This window comes from Balearica regulorum, chromosome 1 (assembly GCF_011004875.1).
Source record: "Balearica regulorum gibbericeps isolate bBalReg1 chromosome 1, bBalReg1.pri, whole genome shotgun sequence".
In the NCBI taxonomy this organism is placed as follows: domain Eukaryota; kingdom Metazoa; phylum Chordata; class Aves; order Gruiformes; family Gruidae; genus Balearica; species Balearica regulorum.
The window spans coordinates 141,786,734-141,804,843 of NC_046184.1; the positions used below are offsets into that span (position 1 = coordinate 141,786,734).

At 35.5% G+C, this 18,110-nt stretch overlaps 1 protein-coding gene across 2 annotated transcripts in view; it reads left to right on the top strand.

Annotated features, from left to right (window-relative positions):
* Positions 1-18,110, top strand: part of PRKX (protein kinase cAMP-dependent X-linked catalytic subunit) — a 60,752-nt gene that overhangs the window by 22,299 nt on the left and 20,343 nt on the right. For both annotated transcript variants that reach the window (XM_075736363.1, XM_075736355.1), the window contains exons 2-4: positions 8,496-8,664; positions 12,007-12,270; positions 17,957-18,076. In XM_075736363.1, the coding sequence (XP_075592478.1) occupies positions 8,496-8,664; positions 12,007-12,270; positions 17,957-18,076 (553 nt within the window). The remainder of the gene's footprint in view (positions 1-8,495; positions 8,665-12,006; positions 12,271-17,956; positions 18,077-18,110) is intronic.

Here is an 18,110-nt window from a genome sequence, read left to right on the forward strand (position 1 = left end):
TCTTGTAGCCTAAAATCTGAGATTTGATGATACCTAGAGTAATACCAGACTCATCTTTTTGGTTTTCTTTCTCTTTCCCTGAGTCTAGTTACTTTGTGATGCATTCATGTATTATTTTGTTTGTGTTAACCAAAAGTGTAACTCACATCAGTTACTATTGTAACTTTTAGCCTAAATATCCAACAATTTGTTTTAGGTTTCATTTTAAAGAAGCAGTTTCATAGTATTTGTGAACAATTAAAGAAAAAATAATTAAAGCAATTATGAAATATTAACTTTGAGCATAAATTAATTTAGAAAGAATCCTGAGTTACTCTAAACTTGGTTGGAATTTTGAGCACCAGCTAATGGACAGGAGGTGGCTAGATGTTGGGTTTTATATGTCTGGGTTTTGTTGTTTGAGAGATTTTGGGGAAAAATACAAAAATATCCTTTTCTTTAATATTTGCATTCCAAGAAGCTCTCAGTTAACATGCTTATTTTATTCTCTCCCTGTCTGAATAGGATTTGAATGACATTTTATAACTTTAAGAGTTCCAAAGATGGCCTATCTTGCTAGTATACGTTCTAATGTACAGATTCTTTTACAGCTATTACAAAGTGACACTTTCTGGTAATACTTTAATTACCTGAAATTCTTATCAGATTAAATAGATAATGCTTTCCAGTGTTCTATCTTGGAACGTGTTGCTAGCCAGACAGGTACCCAATTCTTAGTTTTAACTGTGCTTGTCTTTTAAAACATGATAGACCAAGTTTTTTTTGTTTTGTTTTTGTTTTTTTTTTAAAAAACCAACAAACTAGGTCAATACAGATTGATACGCTTTACTTTTAGCAAGGTTTTAGTATAATTTAAAATACGCTGTTTCAAGAGACCTCCTAAACTTAGTTCAGCAACAGTAGTATAGAGTTTAGTTTCTAGGTGAAAAAGGAGTACATTTTCAAAGGTTTCTATTTGAGCTGTGTTTATAAAATGTTTACATCTTTACAGTTTTGCAGTTGAGGCCTATCAACACTTCATGTGCAATATTTAAATAGGTAAAAGTAGGAGTAATAATGACTTTGCAATGTCCTATTTTCAGTACAATGGAAAAACTTCTCATCCACTCATATGTTCATATTCTTTATATCAACGTGTGACAAATCAAAGGCAGCAGAAGGCATGGGAAGAGTTACAAAAATACCATTGAAGAATCAAGTGGGGAAATACTAGTTTTATGAGAATTGTTCTGAAGATTGTGGATGTTAAAGTTTTGTGAGGGGACATGGACGTACATTTAAATTCCATGTTCGAAGAGCTATTTAGAAATTTAAAGCATTAAGGGTTATCTTAGCAGCAGCAGGCTGCTGATTTTCAGGTGTCACTTATGTATATATTTATTAATGATTTGTAAATACCAGAGACTAATAAAGAATAAAGAGAGGAGAAACTTTCCAGGATTCTGCTTAATTTGTTTAAAGACACTCTGATATTTGTAGTATTTTTATAGAGACTCAATAAAGTGTGTGTGTGTGTGTGGAGGGGGGTAAATTTACCTGGAATTAGAAAGGAACTCCTGTCATGGCTGTTGAATGGCACTTTTTGGAAATCAGGAACCTGTCTTTGAACTATGTGAAAAACAGGAAGCTTGACTAATGGGTATTAATTAACCTGGTGATTCCCATGTTCTTAATTCTTAAGGATTGTAATTCAGAAAGATTTAAATGCGTGGGTTAACAACAAGAGTTGTTGACACAATTGCTTGGTATTCTCTGGCTTATCAAATCTTATGCAAAGTTGACACTATACCAAATTCCAGATTGTTAAATGTAGTTGTAGTGGTGTGTTGTTACAGGCTCCCTGTAAGACAACTTTCTGTAAGAAAGAACCTGAAACATATGTCTGATCTTTGGAAGCAGCAAAGAGGTAGAAAATTTTTACAGTGCATCTTCGAGTCAAAAGCTAGGCTGTACTTTGAAAGTAGCTACATTGCTGCTTTCTCTTCTACTTCAACAGAGCTGGGATAAAGAATTAACGATACTGAGCTTTCAGTTGAACAACGGGCTGACAAAGGATGAGTCTAGAATCCAAAATAGAAGAGAGAACCACTGATATGCCACTGGCAATAAAATTTATGGGACAGGTAGTCTGAAAAGTGATGAACTTGCTTAGAATGTAGCAGGCATATTTCTTGCTGTGTAGTATCTCACATTATTACTAAGTAGAAAGACATTTTCTCTGTCCAAGGAGTTCCTAGTGTAAACTGACTCATATAATGGATGAATGAACAAAGTCATGGAAGCAAACTGCTCTGGTAGAGCTGCACATGTTGAACACTTCATGAGGCATCTCTGTTTTCTATGTTTTTGATCTTATTTAACCAAACTGTCTCCTCAGATATATGATCATTGAAGGATATACAAAAGCTTTGCAGAAAGTATTGTCTGACACTTACTTCTTGCATTCAGTAGTGGGAGATAGTTAAGATAGAACAATAGGCAACCTGTAAAACCTCCCTTAAATTTCTTTCTCTGGTGTGTTTTTCAGGTTTAGATCAGAACCCTCTAGAGTGGTATAGAAGCAGCGGTCTAAGGCTTATGGTGATCAGTCCACAGCTGGTTTGTGGAACAGTGTGAAGACACTGGATTTGAAAAGGTTGAGTGGTAGTCTGCAAGGCATTTTCAGTTGGCACTGGTCTATGGGTTGAAAAATAATAAATAAAAAAAAAAGGTAACTTGGCTACCGTGATACCCAAAATCATCATCTTCATTCTGTGTTGCCCTGTTCATGTGCCAATCACATCTTCTGTTGTAGAAGCCCACAGTTGTTCAGGTCATGTGGTATCCCCATATCTTTCTCTCAAGTGTTAATCTTCTGATTAGCAGTCTATTTGGGCAGGCTGGTTTCCTTTGCTGTGTCACTTCTTCTGTGTCAAGAATTATTGACAGCCCTCACTCCCCCTTTTGACGTGTACCGCTAGGCTGTTCAAGTTCCATCCCAAGATGAGATAGAGATTAAACAGCAGGCAAACTTGACATTCAATAGTGGGTTTGTAATCTGATACAATTCATTTAGTTTATCTCTGATATTCAACAGAATTGTCTGTTGTGCTTGTGGCTACCAGTAAAGACTAATATGTGGCACAGTAGGAAACATTTCTTTTAACTGTAAATAACAGCAAATACATCTGATGCTTTTTGTAGGCATCTGTGGAAGTCAGGACCAACCCCTTGGGGACTCAGAAGGCAGCCCTCAGGGTTGTGGCTCTCACATGGCCTAGTCTGTTCTTCATTAAAACAGATGGTATCTATCTGAATGAGGCAAACTTGGTTTTAAGAAAGAGCTAGGGATTAAAAGGATGGGAAACTGGAACAGCTGGGCCTAATTAATGGGAGCAAATAAAGAGGTAAACTGAGCATTAAATTAATCACCTACATCAATAGCAAAGTAGTCACTACATGACTACTCAATTGTTTTAGCTGATCAAAAGTTTCAGGATTGGTTTCCTTAGCATCAAAAGTATCTAAAATTGCATCAGAAATATTCCCACATTCTTTATTCTTTTCTACCAAGCTTCAAAGAGACTAAAATCCTGAAAGCTGGCTACGGTATTTTGGCATGACGTTAGGGAATCCAGCTTGTTTTGTAAGACTGAATATGCACATCTTGCGTTTGATACCTAGGCCAAGCTAGTCCTCTGCAGTTTTTTGCCTCCTCCCTCTGTGTGTGTTTAACATTAGGAGCTTACCTAATTGAGAAGATTGCTGGCATTCCTTCAAGTTCTGCAACCACATTAAATTTGCAAAGACATCCAAAAATTTTATTGTTTTTGTTGTAAACAGATTATACTGGATTAGTGGTTAACATTTTGCGTGTTTTATTCTGTTTGCCCGTTTAGTCCTGAAAATCTTCAATTGTGTTGTTGCATGTTGCAAACAGCATGGGCACTCTTCACTTGCTTTTGTTACTGGTGGCCAGAAACCTTCATTTGCTGTATGCCTTAGCATGGGGAAAACAAATAAACTGCAAATCCTCCTTTAGACCTTCTAATAACAACTGTTTTCGTGAAATATAATTTTCTGATGTAAGTACATTTTTGTCCTAAAACTCTGGCATTATATGCTATAATAAAAAGAGACAGGTAGGGGTATGCATGCATCTGTGTGTAGCTACTAGTCTTCCTTCAACAGAATAGTACTTGGTAGATCCCAGGGCTCATCCTGAATGGTACACAAATTCTCTTGGTTTTAACTAAACATTAAATACATGTCAGTAGAACATTGTGCAAATCTGTAAACACTGTATTTCCTTTCTTTATTATGTGCAAGATGGACAAGTACAGAAAATTTCTATGTTAAAGTAATCCTGAGGAATGTTCACTTATCTCTCACAAAAGATTGAATTTAGCCAGTTCACACAGCTGAGCTCTGAGGTGATCAGGGCAAAAAATTGAACAGTTCTTTCATGGGTATTAACAGAAACTATTCATAAGCTTAGTGTCCCCTTCCTGGAGGGCAGGAGGCAGTGGTGCTTTGATAGAAGACTAGTAACCCTGCCTTTTTTCTGCTTCCAGAAACTTTCCCTCAAATCTGTAGAGCTGAGCCTCTATCCTACATGCTGCCACTTCACTGCTTCGATTTTTTTATTTTTCTTTCCATGAATGTGAGGGGCAGAATTTCTACCTAGTCAGAACAGTAAGAACTGATTTTATACAACAGCTAGATTTTCTTGACTGTGCTAAACAACCATAACAATACCTTATTGCAGCCTCCTACCTTGACCATCGGGTCCCATCCCATTCCTCCCCTCCTCCCCCTACTTGCAAGGAAGAGAATTTTAAAAATCTCTGCAGAAATGACTAAAAACAGAAGCAGGAGATCCAGACCAAAAGTTTGAAGTGAGGTATTTGAATTGTAGTCATCTTTGTATGCAAACTTTAGCTGGTTGTCTGAAGATTGGCTAAGCATAAAAAAAGCTCAACAATTAGTCCCGTATGTGGCTGTGCAAAGGCATAAATTAAACTCCATTTGCATACTTCTATACAACTGGTTTTAAGTTTCAGCAAGTTCCCCTGCTCCCCGTTGTTAATGGCCCCACATGGTTTAAGTCTTTTTTTTTCTTGGTTGAAAAAATACATAGTACTCACGATATTCTCTCTGTTTCTATTTGCAGTGAGAGGAGTTTGACTGAACAGCTTAAATGGTGTAAGCAAATTCCAGGACATCACTGTTATTTTCTTTAGGATTTTAAGAGAGTATATTGTTTGTCAAAAGTGCCGGAAGGGTGGTGGTTGTGTGTCTGGGTACTGTCACTACCAACTGATGTAGGCCTAATGGATTTTCTGAGAAGGCTTGAATGGGAGAAAATTCATGTTATGAGATGTATGAAAACAAATGTTAGATGACTTCTTGATCTGTATTGTCTTCTTGATTTTCCGTAGTTGCTTGAAATTGGGCTAAAGATGTTTGGAAAAAAAGACTGCCTGCAATCAGTTCAGCAATAAAACTGGTTAGGGAGGTTGTATGTTCTCACCCGTCTGTGTGGTCTTCTGGTTTTTCCGGAGGCTGTCAAGATTAAGTGCTTGCCACTACTCTGGAATAGCCTGCCAGGCTTTGCAGCTCCTGGCAGAGATGTTTTTAAAGAGGCCATGTTTCCAAAGTTAGAACTATTGCTAAATAAGTCCCCGACAGGTCCTGCTTTTGAAAATGGATGGAACTTGGGATTGCTACTGTTGTTACTGTTGTTGTTTCTGAGCAGCACCATTTGTAAAGTTAGACCAATAGCACAATGAAAAATTAAAGCATTCTAAAATAAAAATTTGTAGCACAAGTAGAACAAGTCATGAAACCTGAGATCACTAGACACCTAGGAACAATTAGGTATGTGTTCACTTCTGACTTTCCTGTTGAGTATGTCTATGGAAGCACTTTGTTCATACAAGTATCAAAATGCATATAAACCAGCACTTACTTCTGGGGTTGGTATGGTTAATTTCCCTGAGTCCACATTTAGAAGTCTTTAAAATTTAAGATGCCTTTTAGTTTTGGTGTGCAATAGCCTGTAGTTATTCTTGTCAGTGTTTTTACTCAGAACTTAAATTTCAGCTCCTAATTCTGAAATAACCTAAGTTGTTTTTTTTTTTTGTCTATGCATTCAGCAAAGATGTAAATAAGTATTTTATGTAGCTTGAACAGATGGCTCTGCTTGGAAGCTTTTGGGACTTTTTTCTATGTTGTTTTTTTTTTACTGCAGGAGCCCATCCCTGTGAAAATAAGACTGTTTACAGGTATAGTCATGTAATGTGACTGCATTGTTAAAGGATTTAATTGCATGATAAATTTTCCAGGGTAACCTAGTGGCTTACTTCACTGTAACAGCAGGCTTTATTTGAGACCTGTTCACAGTTTTCATGGTTAAAGAACTGTAACTCAGGACAGGTGGGAACATAGCACTACTTTGATAGAATCTTTTGTGGTTGGACAACTGTAATCCTTCATGGGTTTGTGTAGTGAGAAGTTTTATCTCGAAAGCCAGTTTCAAAAGCAGTATTGATACCAGAGCTGCAAGTTCCATAAAACTAGATTGCTGAAATTGTTAGTTTCTAGTTTGTAATATGAGTATTTTGTTTTGTTCTTAAACAGTATTACAAATGACTGGAAAGAATAACTCAAAATTTAAATGTTTTAACTGAGAATACGTACACAGAAAACAATTTTATTTCTTTTTTTTAATTAAATTCTCAAGTTACTTGACTGTACTAGAGGGGAAAACTCCCTTGTTTTTTTCTCCCCTCCTCAAGGAATGCAGTTTTGGAAGTTCATTTTTTATATCCCCCCCACCCTGCTGCCTCTCAAAAATCTATTTCCTTTCATGTACGTAATCATCTCCCTGCACCTGCTACATGTCTTAGAAAATTGTCTTTTAGTATAGGTTGATTGTAACTGGTTGGCACAACCTGAAATCTATTGACGTACCAGTTAATAATGCTGAAACAGGTCTGTGGGCTGCCTTCCTGGGCTTTGTGCAATGAAGGGGATGATTGTGAGCTTAAGTATAAGGTTTTGATTTTTTTGAAAGGCGTTTCTCAAAAAGAGAGTGACCTTTTACAAGTTAGGCAATTGGTTTGAATGCCAAGCGTCCTTTATAGTGGCACATATTTCTGTCAGAGAATAGAATTAAAAATATCTGGTGTACTGTTCTAATGGAACCTACATGGCATTGTTTAATGAGTGAAAACACAATGAACAACCACCCAATGAGCTCAAATGTGTGTTCATCTTCAAATGTATAACACTATGCTGCAGTACAAATAGAAGCATGGCTAAATGTGCTAGTTTTAACTTTAATTTCAAACTAAAAAAACCCTCAGTTCAGCTATGTATAATTGTCTTGAGTGCAATGCACTTGAAAGGAACTTCAATGATTACTGTATTGAATAGAGAAATGTATAATACATTACTTAAAAGACAATATGTTTTTATTTTCCTTTTATATTGTAAGAGTGAATTGAAAAAGGAATTCATTAACTTCAAACAAAAGGTGTCTGAAATCTAGTGTTTCCATGTGATGTAATGATGCGGCACTCTAAGCAGATTTTTTTTTTTGTTTTAGAAGGGTCAGTATATTTTTCCCATCACTCCTGTGTTCTATTGAATTACTTCACCTCTCTGTGCACATTTAAGGGAATAATGTCCTTACATGAATAATTGCAGACAGCTGCTCTCAGTCACTGACCTTGGTAGATAAATATTTTGGGTTTTTTTTTGTTGTTGTTGTCATAATTTCTGTTTATTCTGTACTCTTTGTGTTATGAGTTCTTACATTTTAAACCCTGATTAATTCTTAGCTACCTTGGTTTAATAAATAATATATGGAAAGTAGTTTTTTGTGTTGAGGAATTATTAAATCCATTACCATTGAACATTACATCCTAGGTCAGTGATGATTTTTTTTTTCTTTTATGCCACACACTGTGGATATAATAAACTGAATGCTACTTTTGAGTTTATCCCCCCCTCCCCACCTGATCAAAGTTAAAACTGATCTCTGAAATTTAAGAGAATGTCTCCCAGCCTTTCTTCTGCACTTGAGAACAGTTTTGCTTGTTTAATTTATATTGGCTGCATTTGAATCTTATTTATTACTTAGTTGGTTTTTTTGTACATCTTCCTTACCTTTCTCAGGACCATTTCTCTTTGCAAGAAATGTTTCCCGTATCTAGCCAGAGTGGCAGTATCACAATACCATTATTCTTACTAAGTCATTATCACTAAAAATTGAGAAAACACAAGAAAAAAATTGTGTAAAACCAGGTATAAAATGTAATACTGATACATTGACGGGGGGACGACACACATGACATGACCGGACAGATGACTGGGGACGACAACAAAAACACAGGAACTGAGTTCCTGTAGGATTTAATTTTATTTTATAATTTTTTTATTATCTTTGCCCTTTTTTTTTTTTCTTTTCATTTTTACAATAAGTTGATGTTTCTTCTTTGACTTTCCAGGCACGGGTACCTTTGGGCGTGTTCATCTGGTGAAGGAAAAAATGGCCAAACGTTACTTTGCACTGAAAGTAATGAGCATTCCTGATGTCATTCGACTGAAGCAAGAACAACATGTGCACAATGAAAAGTCAGTCTTGAAAGAGGTTAACCACCCTTTTTTGATCAGATTGTAAGTTGTTGTATTTTTCAAATTCATCTAACTCATACATAAAGGGCAGCTAAAGTGTTCCAGAGTCTCATTGCAAGTTCTTGTGTACTTAAACAACACCGTGCATTTGATTTCTGTTATGTAGTCTAGACTAAAATAGACTTCAGACTAAAATATTATTATAGAAGAAGCAAGAATTTCAAGTCAAGAGGCATAATTTAAACATTTAAGCAATAATTTATTATAAGTTTTACTTTTACGCTGTAGCTTTACTCTGTCTCTTACTTTCCTACTGCAGAAGAGAATTTTTTTTAAGTGAAAGGAAAATTACTAATGAAATGTTAGAATTGTCTCATCAAAATTACTTCTGCAATGATTCTTAATGTTAGAATGGTGAGAAAACAAGTATTTCTACATATGTTTCCTGTGGATATGTAGATAAAGATATAATTAGACTATATCTGCTTTTTGAAAACTTTTGTGAACTTTGCTTTTGCAAACTTTATTTTCAAAGAGCTAAATGACTGCAGCACTTCTTGGGTTTCTTTATTCCCATATTTGAGGTTAAATGATGGAACCTATTGAGAAACATGTTATAAACACAGTTCACGAACAATACTTTAGTGGAAGTGTGATGATTCTAATGATCCCTTTATTAAGGAGAGAAGGCATCATGCTTTTCTGTTCACAGCACTACAGTGCCTTTTGTGTATTTGAGTCCGTATTTATTAACGGGATAACTAAACCTCTGGCTAATTGCATGGTTAATTTCCATTTATATTTTCTCATGCATGGATAAAGGACCATTGACCAAGATTTGGTTTGTGTTTACCTGCCTTAATCAGTTTTACATAGAAATAGACAAAATTAGCCTTAGTTAATCTCTAGCTGCCTGCAGTGCAGCCTCCTTCCAGGGCTAAGAAAGTATCACAGGGAAAAGAAGAGGCAAAAGCGTGGTAGGCATACGAAAGACGGAAAGAGCCCTGCAGAAGGACGCTTCTTCCCTGGTGTGCTGTTACCTTTTCCAGCATCATGATGCTATTAGTTTCCAGCCATTGTTCAGAAATCCTGTGTGTGGCATACTATCAGTAAGATGAGTTCTAGGGTATGTGGAGCTTGAGATGCGTGTAGGAAAGCAAGATGGAGAGGCTGAGTACATCTGGTTAGACTAGTTAAAAATAGATGGAACAGGGTGTTGTACATACATAAATTATTTAAAAAGAAAAACACAACCGCCACCCCCAAAAAAAACCCCTACCAAAACCAACCAAACAAAAAAACCCCAGTACATCTGTGCATCTAGAACAGTGCAGCAAGTGTAGGAATAAACTTGGGTGAGAAGTCCGAGACAGGGATTTGACGATTTGTGTCCATACAGAAGTGATCAAAAATCCAAATTGATAAGTTTTCCTGGATTTTGTTCATGCCTTATTTCCAAAATACCAGATTTTAACGTTGCCAAAGGAAGGACACAATTCAAATGGAAGTTCACTTGTGTGCAAGGCAAAGATTCTTCATGTCTTCTAGCTCTGTCTTTTCTGTTGACATGTTCAATGAGATGCTGCATCAGCTATGCTCATGTAATTGTCCATGTGCTGCCTTTGTCCTTTGTCAAAGGAGACTCAAAGCAACCTAGCTGAAATGAGGTAGTTAAATTTTTGTCGTGTTAATATTTGTGTGCTTTAGGTTAAACAAGCATTCATGTATGATTATCGTTGACTGTATAACAAATAAAGCTTCCTGCAGCTTTTTGTGTGGCTAACAGCTTTTTTCAGCCACCTCCTCCCCGACCAATACGTGGTTTTGTTCTATGAATTCTTTGACTACAATTGATCAGCAAAAAGGAGAAAAATTTTTCTATATAGTTCTGCTTCAGTGCCTTGGAACTGTTTTATCTACACAGTCTGGTTGTTATATTTTCAATTAGTGTCACCACCTTAAGCATAGATAGTATCTCCCTCTGGTTGCAAAACAAGGATTGTGTGCCAGTGCAGCATAATACGGTCTAGTTTTAGCACTTTATGATGGAGAATTTTAAGGTAATGATGCACATAATTTATTTCTGGTGTTCATCCTTCCTATATATTCCTATATATCTCAAGAGTGTTTTTACATAGTCAATAAAGATACTAGAACATAATCAATAGCCAATTAATGATATTGATGACTTTGTGATAGGGAAGTAGTGCTGTAAAAGCAAAAAGCAAGAATGGGCTCTGTTCCTTCATCATTTTGAAGAAATGGAGGGACTGTTGCTGATGTCTGAGTCTGTCTCATTTTCTTGGTTGCCCTCAGTGCTGGTATCGAGAAAGAAAATCTTACTGAGCAAAAGTCCCTCATAGGTTTGGGAGCTCAGTTTGCTTTGCTTATCTTTCTTGAGACTCTGTGCCTTGATTAAGAACCAGCTAATGAAGGGGAAAAAAAAGAAAAAGATATTTGATATTTCCATTCTTGTGATGCTGCAGAAGCAGTTATTAGAAACTAAAGGAACTTCTGTCCTTGTATCATTAAAGTAGATAGGGATACAGTGTTCTTTATCTGTTATCGTGGTAATAGGGATAGCTGTTCGTTTTAAAATGGTAGAGTATTCTTCAAGACATTACCAGATACTTATTTTAAGCCACATGGAATGATTTTCTTTCTTCCTTAGCTGCTCTTTACTGCACTAGTAATGAACGTACCACAGTAATAGTTCTTAGATTAAGGGAAACAGTCTGAGGTGTGGAAGGTATTTCTCATTAGGTTAGTTCTGAGGCACAGAAATCAATCTTGGTTTGCTGTCATTTTTGCTTTTCTTTTGCGTTTGTTAAAGATACTGTAGAAGAATAAGCATTGTAATCTGATGCTTATTGGTTGGGGTTATATATTTTTGGGGAGGAAGGATTAGGAGCGGGGAAGGAGAACCCTCTGGTATTCTGGTTTTGAACATATTGTCATGAACATCTTTTTACAAAAGCATATTCTGCTTACCTCCCTTCACTTTGGCAATATTTGATTAAGTAACATGTAAGGTGTGTAACAATTATCTGCTCTTAGCAGACTGGCAGTATGCTACGTCAGTTATTAGGTGCTTAGCAGTGACCTGTTTTGTACAATGCAACCAAGTCTATCATTTAGATTGTCTCTGTTAGCCTGTGCTGTGCACATCCTGAACTATCTGTTTTACTTATCAGATTAAGTCACCTACTTGAATGTCTGTTATGTAATCCTAATAGATTCTCGGGAGTTTAATATTTGCAGAATAAGAACCATAAATTAATTATGTATGTAGTTGGAGCAACAGAGATAATTTTACAGAAATTTACTTCTAAAGTGAATTGAGAGAGAATTTGTTTATTCAATGAAATAATATTTTTATTACAGATTTTGGACCAACCATGATGAACGTTTTTTATACATGTTAATGGAATATGTGCCAGGAGGAGAACTTTTTAGTTATCTGCGCAACATGGGGCGTTTCAACAACAGCACAGGACTGTTTTACTCAACAGAAATTATTTGTGCAATAGAATACTTGCACTCCAAAGAAATAGTTTACAGGGACTTAAAACCTGAAAACATATTACTAGACAAAGAAGGACATATCAAGCTTACTGATTTTGGATTTGCTAAAAAGCTGGTGGATAGGTAAGTGGGTTTTTGTTACGCTTTAACGTGCAAAACGTAATTACAGTTGGAAGAAAAAAAAGTTTGATTTCAGAGCTCAGCATTTCACTTAATAGTCTGTGTGGTTCACGCATGTCAAATCCTTCAATATGAAGGAAATGACAGTCTTAAAATAGCTGTATGGAAATCAGTATTACACCTTAGGTATAACTAGGAGCAATATTACAGATAAGCTACCATAGAAAAATATTTTATATGAGTAGGTATGTATATTTAAGTTGTCAGCAGTTATCTTGTAAAAAGAGAGTTCAGTGAAGTAAAATGAGTAAATATTGACACGTGTACATCAGTACGTTAAATGAGACATTGATCTTCCATACAAGTTGTTTCCTTCTGCTCTTCTTTGAGAGAGATTTTTGAAATGTGGGAATAACACTTTAAAACTGGATACTGTATTTTCACTAGCCTGTTGCTAAAATGAAACTGCAAAGACAGAAACAATAAGGCCAGCTTCAGCAGAAGTGTATATTTAACTGTAACTTCTAGAATACTTCTATCTGTTTTACCAGTGTATGTAACCTTTTTGATAATGCAGAGATTTTTTCCCCAGTAATTTCTTGGTTCTCTCTGTTTGAACTACCCTTCCAAGATTATAATACACCTCCTTAAAAGGAAGGAAGAGCCATTACTGGGACTGAAAATAAGGGAGGAAAAAACTAGCCTGTCATAAAGAAAAGCGGGTCACAAGGTTTGGTATTATGCCCTTGGGCCACCTATCTTATTGTTCTAGTTGAGGCAGCTTAGTAAGCGAGTTAAGCATCACACAGGTGCTCATCTGTTCTACCTATTTGATGCTGCTTTTCCAGCAGTTCGGTGGGAATGGTGGGGGCAGCATTCTACAAGATCAATTTGAAATGAAGGTGGATCTGAGGGATCTACTCTTAATGGATCCCTTAGGAAGTAAAAGTCAGATGTGACAGATCAAGTCGTGTTATGGAGGTCATAAAGGTTGCTTCCCTATGGGTTACAGGCTCGCAGTGCTGGCTGGGTTGCCTCAGCACAGAAGAATTGTAGGCAGCTAAGAAATATGCTGATTCTATTCACCCTTAAGGTCTAAAAGTCTGTTTTAAAACCATGTTTTAATATCAATATGTTTGATTGAATTCAATTTCTACTGGGCAAGCAGATAGGTCTACAAATGCTGGTGTCTTTTTTTTTTTTTTTTTAATATTTTGGTTTTAAATCAGAATAACTTTTTGCTGGAAGAGGTAAGGCTACTTCCATGTAAAAAAGTAGGGTGATCTCTTTATAAGACATTTTCATACAAATTCTTATGACTTCCTTCTCATATGTAGATACTGCCACTTAGTGGTTATTCTTAATTTGGATTTCTGTGGGTTTAAGCACAACCTTTCATTAAATAAGGTGATAGTTCACATCAAAGTATATTTTTCAATCTGGAAGATGAGTCTGTAAGTAAATTTGTTCAAATACGTTGTAGGACAACAAAACAAGTTACCACTACTGGTTTTAGTTGGGGTTTTTTTGCATCCTGTCTTGCTGCGCATGGGGAGGGATACAGGGAGGGTGAAGTTGATCAGTTTGTGTTGAACTGAATCATAGAACGCTGTAGTAGTTTTATATTCAGTACCTGCTTTACCTCTAAATGTACAACAAATAATATAAAATGCAGAGTACAAAGTTGGAAGGAGCGAGGACTTTATCAATTAGAGCATGGTAGTTACCTATGCAAGTCTGATTTTTCTTTTATTCCCCCCTGACTACGTAGTGTTCACCCTCCTAGCTGTAGTCATTTTCACAACGCTGTTTTTGTCCCTGTAAAAAATACACAGTTGTCTGCAATTTATCCACTAATGTACTCCAGTAGCTTATTTTGTTTCATAGACTATTTGACCTAAAGTATAGGAGATGTTTTGTCATTTTTATACATGGCAAACATCTAAACATGTGACCATTACGTGTATGTACGTGGGTATGTGTGTATATATATACATATATATAGAGTGCATGAATTGTGAAAATAATACACAAAGTATATAAGTTTTTCAAATGGCTGTGAGGAAGCATGCCACTGAAGACCAACAACTGTGTTCCTAGAGAAACATGACATGTAAAATAAAACATGGTCTGCAGAAGACCTTCAATACAAGTACATATTTCTTGATACATATGGTTTCCTATGAATGATTCTGTAGTTGCTTAATTGAGATTTTTCTGTAAGCATTTTCCTTTCTTCCCACTATGGTGTGTGAAAGGATGAAGTGTTCACTATGTCTATCTACAATTAAGGTGCTCTTTACTCACTGTTAATTTTAGTTTGCTCAGTTTAAATTCCTAACAACAAAAAAAAACCCCGTAAAGATTTTGAGGATATTTCTGCACTGTTGCTTAAACTGGATGTACCTCATGACTATTCTGCACAGTGGACTTGAAGAGAAGGAAAAAACAAAACAAGAAGTAGCAAATCTTGTTTGTAAAGTGTATTGTGTGTCACTGTAGAAGCAAGATTGTCTCACAGAACAAACTTTTGTGGGCTGGAAACAAAGCAATCTCTATTGAGTGTAATTATGGAGAAACTTCCAGAAGAGAACACCAAAAAGGACATTGTTGTTAATCTCTGGCTCATATGCAAGAAGCTTGTCAGGGACTACAGAGATGGATCCTGAATAGTGTAGAACGCTAAAATACGTTAATCATCGAGACTTAACTTCTTCGAATAATACTGTTAACAAGTCCCGCAAATATTATTTTATAGCTTATCTTTGTGACCAGAGTAGATTCTTTGTTTCACTTTCATGTTTTAAAATTACATGTTCAACCTTATCAATTATTGCTTATCTGTATTTCAGCCTTTATCTTGAGAACCCAGAGCAGTGGAATTTTTGTAGCAGTTTGAAGGAAACAATCTGTCCTTATTTTTCTGCTTTTTAATTTATTTTCAAAAGGATAATCTGGAGTTTCAGATGAATATGCAAGTCATGAAATAGTAATAATTAAAAAATACTTAAGACAATTTGATCTTTTCATAGAATTTACTTGATGTGTTTTCCAAAATAATAAATAGTTCTTCATGACCAACAAAAGAGGAAATACAAGTCATGATTATATGGCACAAATACACAGCCTCTCAAAGAATTTTACCTTCTTCCAAGTTTTTATGTAGTTAGTAACCATAAATTTCTTGATTGAAATTAAGAGACTTCTAAGACCTGCTGGTGGTAATTTTTAATTCGTAGTGCAACTAGGGAACTTCAAGTTATGTTGGCCTTTCCTGGATTTGCGGTTTTCCTTTTGCTTAAATAAAAAAGATCTTGTTATTAACCTGTAAGATAATCGAGGAGCATTTTAGTTACATTGTCACCAGCAAACTATGTGGGTCCTGGAAGTCATGGTCAAGTGTTAAACTGATTTTTTTTTTTGTATCCTAAACGATCTTGATAAGGGATGAAAGCCACCAAAGACTGCATCTTTGTTGAATTTGTATATTCATAGTGTTGGCAATTTTGGGGGGAGAAAAGCATTGAGGGGGGGATTGTCCTGCAAACAAACTGTCTGGCTTGTCTGCTTTATTTGTACAGCCCTTCCCAAATACAGTAAAACTGGTAGCTGCCTCATTTGTAGAGCTGGCTAAATCAGTATGAACAAAAATTCATATGATGGATTGCAATACAGCTTTTTAAATTTGGGAGAGGGGGGGACTATTTTGTTTTAAAAGACAGCAAAGCTTTGTTGTTTTTTCTTAATTACCTAGTACTGATGTAGGCAACTGCTAGATGGCAGTAGTGTGTAAAGCAGTGCTGTACATAAGAATTTTCTTTACTTGTGCTTGATTTGGAAAATGAGGGTTTAAATTTTGTAGCAATAAAAATTATGCCACCCTTTTATGATAAAAATTGAAGATGTGTTCTTTACACTAATAACGTAGTTTCAAGAACCACAGAGCACTTGGGTGCATAGTGTGTCTAATGCATTCTGACACTTTAGTTGGAGTAATTTATCTTTTGTCTTAAAATTAAGCCTAAAGAAATTTAATTCTGTGTATCATAAATCTTCATTTAAAGTCTTGACTGACTGTACAGCTCCTCTTCCTTGATCTTAATTATTTTTATGAATCAAGGCTAAGGCTTAAAAAAACCAAACAAACAAAAAGAAAAAAAAGAAAGAAAAAACAGTCAAAAGCACTGTTTAAAATAATTCTGCAATCTCAAAAGTGTATTAGTTAGTCTTTAAAAAAAAAAAAAAGATTATGCCCTGTAGGTGCATCTTGAATATCCACTTCTGGTTAGGAAAAAGAAGGTTAGTTAAGTTTAGCAGAACAGTGGTAGGAAAAACTAAAAGTTGAAAGAAGTATGTATTGCTTCTAAAAGTGATTGCTATTCATCTTAATGCATTTGTTCAGAACCGTGTTACTAGTTTGATTCATGTCTGGGAGAAGATTCTTCCTGCACTTACAAAGTTAGCGTTTCTTTTGCTGCAAGTTAGAAATCATGTGCAGTGACCATTAATTTTGTGACTATATTTGTTGTAATTTCTTACTGGAACTCTTCTTAAAATGCACTATGCTTCCCCCCCCTTATTTTCTGTTGTTATTTTATCCTGTCTTGAATTGATGAGCATTTTTTTACAGTTTCCACTTTGGACTTACTATCAGGGAAGTGTAATTTATTCAGAATGAAAGCATGTTTTTTTTCTCTAGCATGTATTTAAACATAAGTCAAGGTAGTGAAGCCAAGCAAATTCTGTATGGGTATTTTCACAAAGATTTCACATTTCTGGAAGAAATTGTTTCAGATTATTCAGTGTTTCAAATGGTAATTTGGTCTTTGTAAACATTAACTCCCCAGCTTCAATTTATTTCATGAATTTATAGAACTTGAAATATACATTTGAATTAGGTAGCAATATAACACTTTTATATCTTGAATGTACATTAAGAAATATATGACTAAAAATGACATTAAAATATATCAAAAATAGTATTACTTCCATATCTCACACTTGCTTAACTACACCTTGTGAGTATCTTAAACATTTTGTGGTTTTAATTATTTTCCTTTTAATGGATATTGTGGGAGTGATGACAGGTTATGTTTCAATACTATTGGAAAAACGTTACTTAGATTGTAAAAAGATCTTACTTATGTCTATAGCTCTTTACGGATTAAAATTACTATTTTTTTATCTTCCCTTTTTCCTTTTTTGTTTTTGTTTTTTTTTTTTTTTTCACCTAAAGAAAATTTTTTCCTTTTGCTGGAAAAAGCCCATAAGCTTGCCTTTTGCTGTGCCTGTCAGAAGTAGTCCATGAATCCTAGGGTCTGCAGCTTACAGGATGAAAACCTGTTAATAATTTCAAAGCAATGTATAGACTAATGGATAGATTACCACACCAGCAGTCGGGAAATTCAGTGCATGGATGTTTCTTGCAGCCAAGAAGTTTCTTAATTTCCATGTATCTCTGTTACAGGAGAATTGGAAAACATCATCAAAGCAGTCTTTTTAAATCTTGTGGAGGTCTTTCTTTTTTTGTCTTGTTCCTCTGAAAAATAAATACATAGGCATCTGTTGGATGCTTCCTGTCTGTGTGATTGTTTTTTGTTTTGGTTTTTATTACTGTTATTTCAGTTTCACTTCAGTCTGGTTTTGTTGTGGGCTTTTTGTGGGGTTCTTTTTCTTCTTTTCCTCCCAGGACATGGACACTCTGTGGCACTCCTGAGTACCTTGCACCAGAAGTTATACAAAGCAAAGGCCATGGAAGAGCTGTGGATTGGTGGGCCCTAGGAATTCTTATATTTGAGATGTTGTCAGGGTAAGTGATAGTGATTACTATATCACAGCAATAT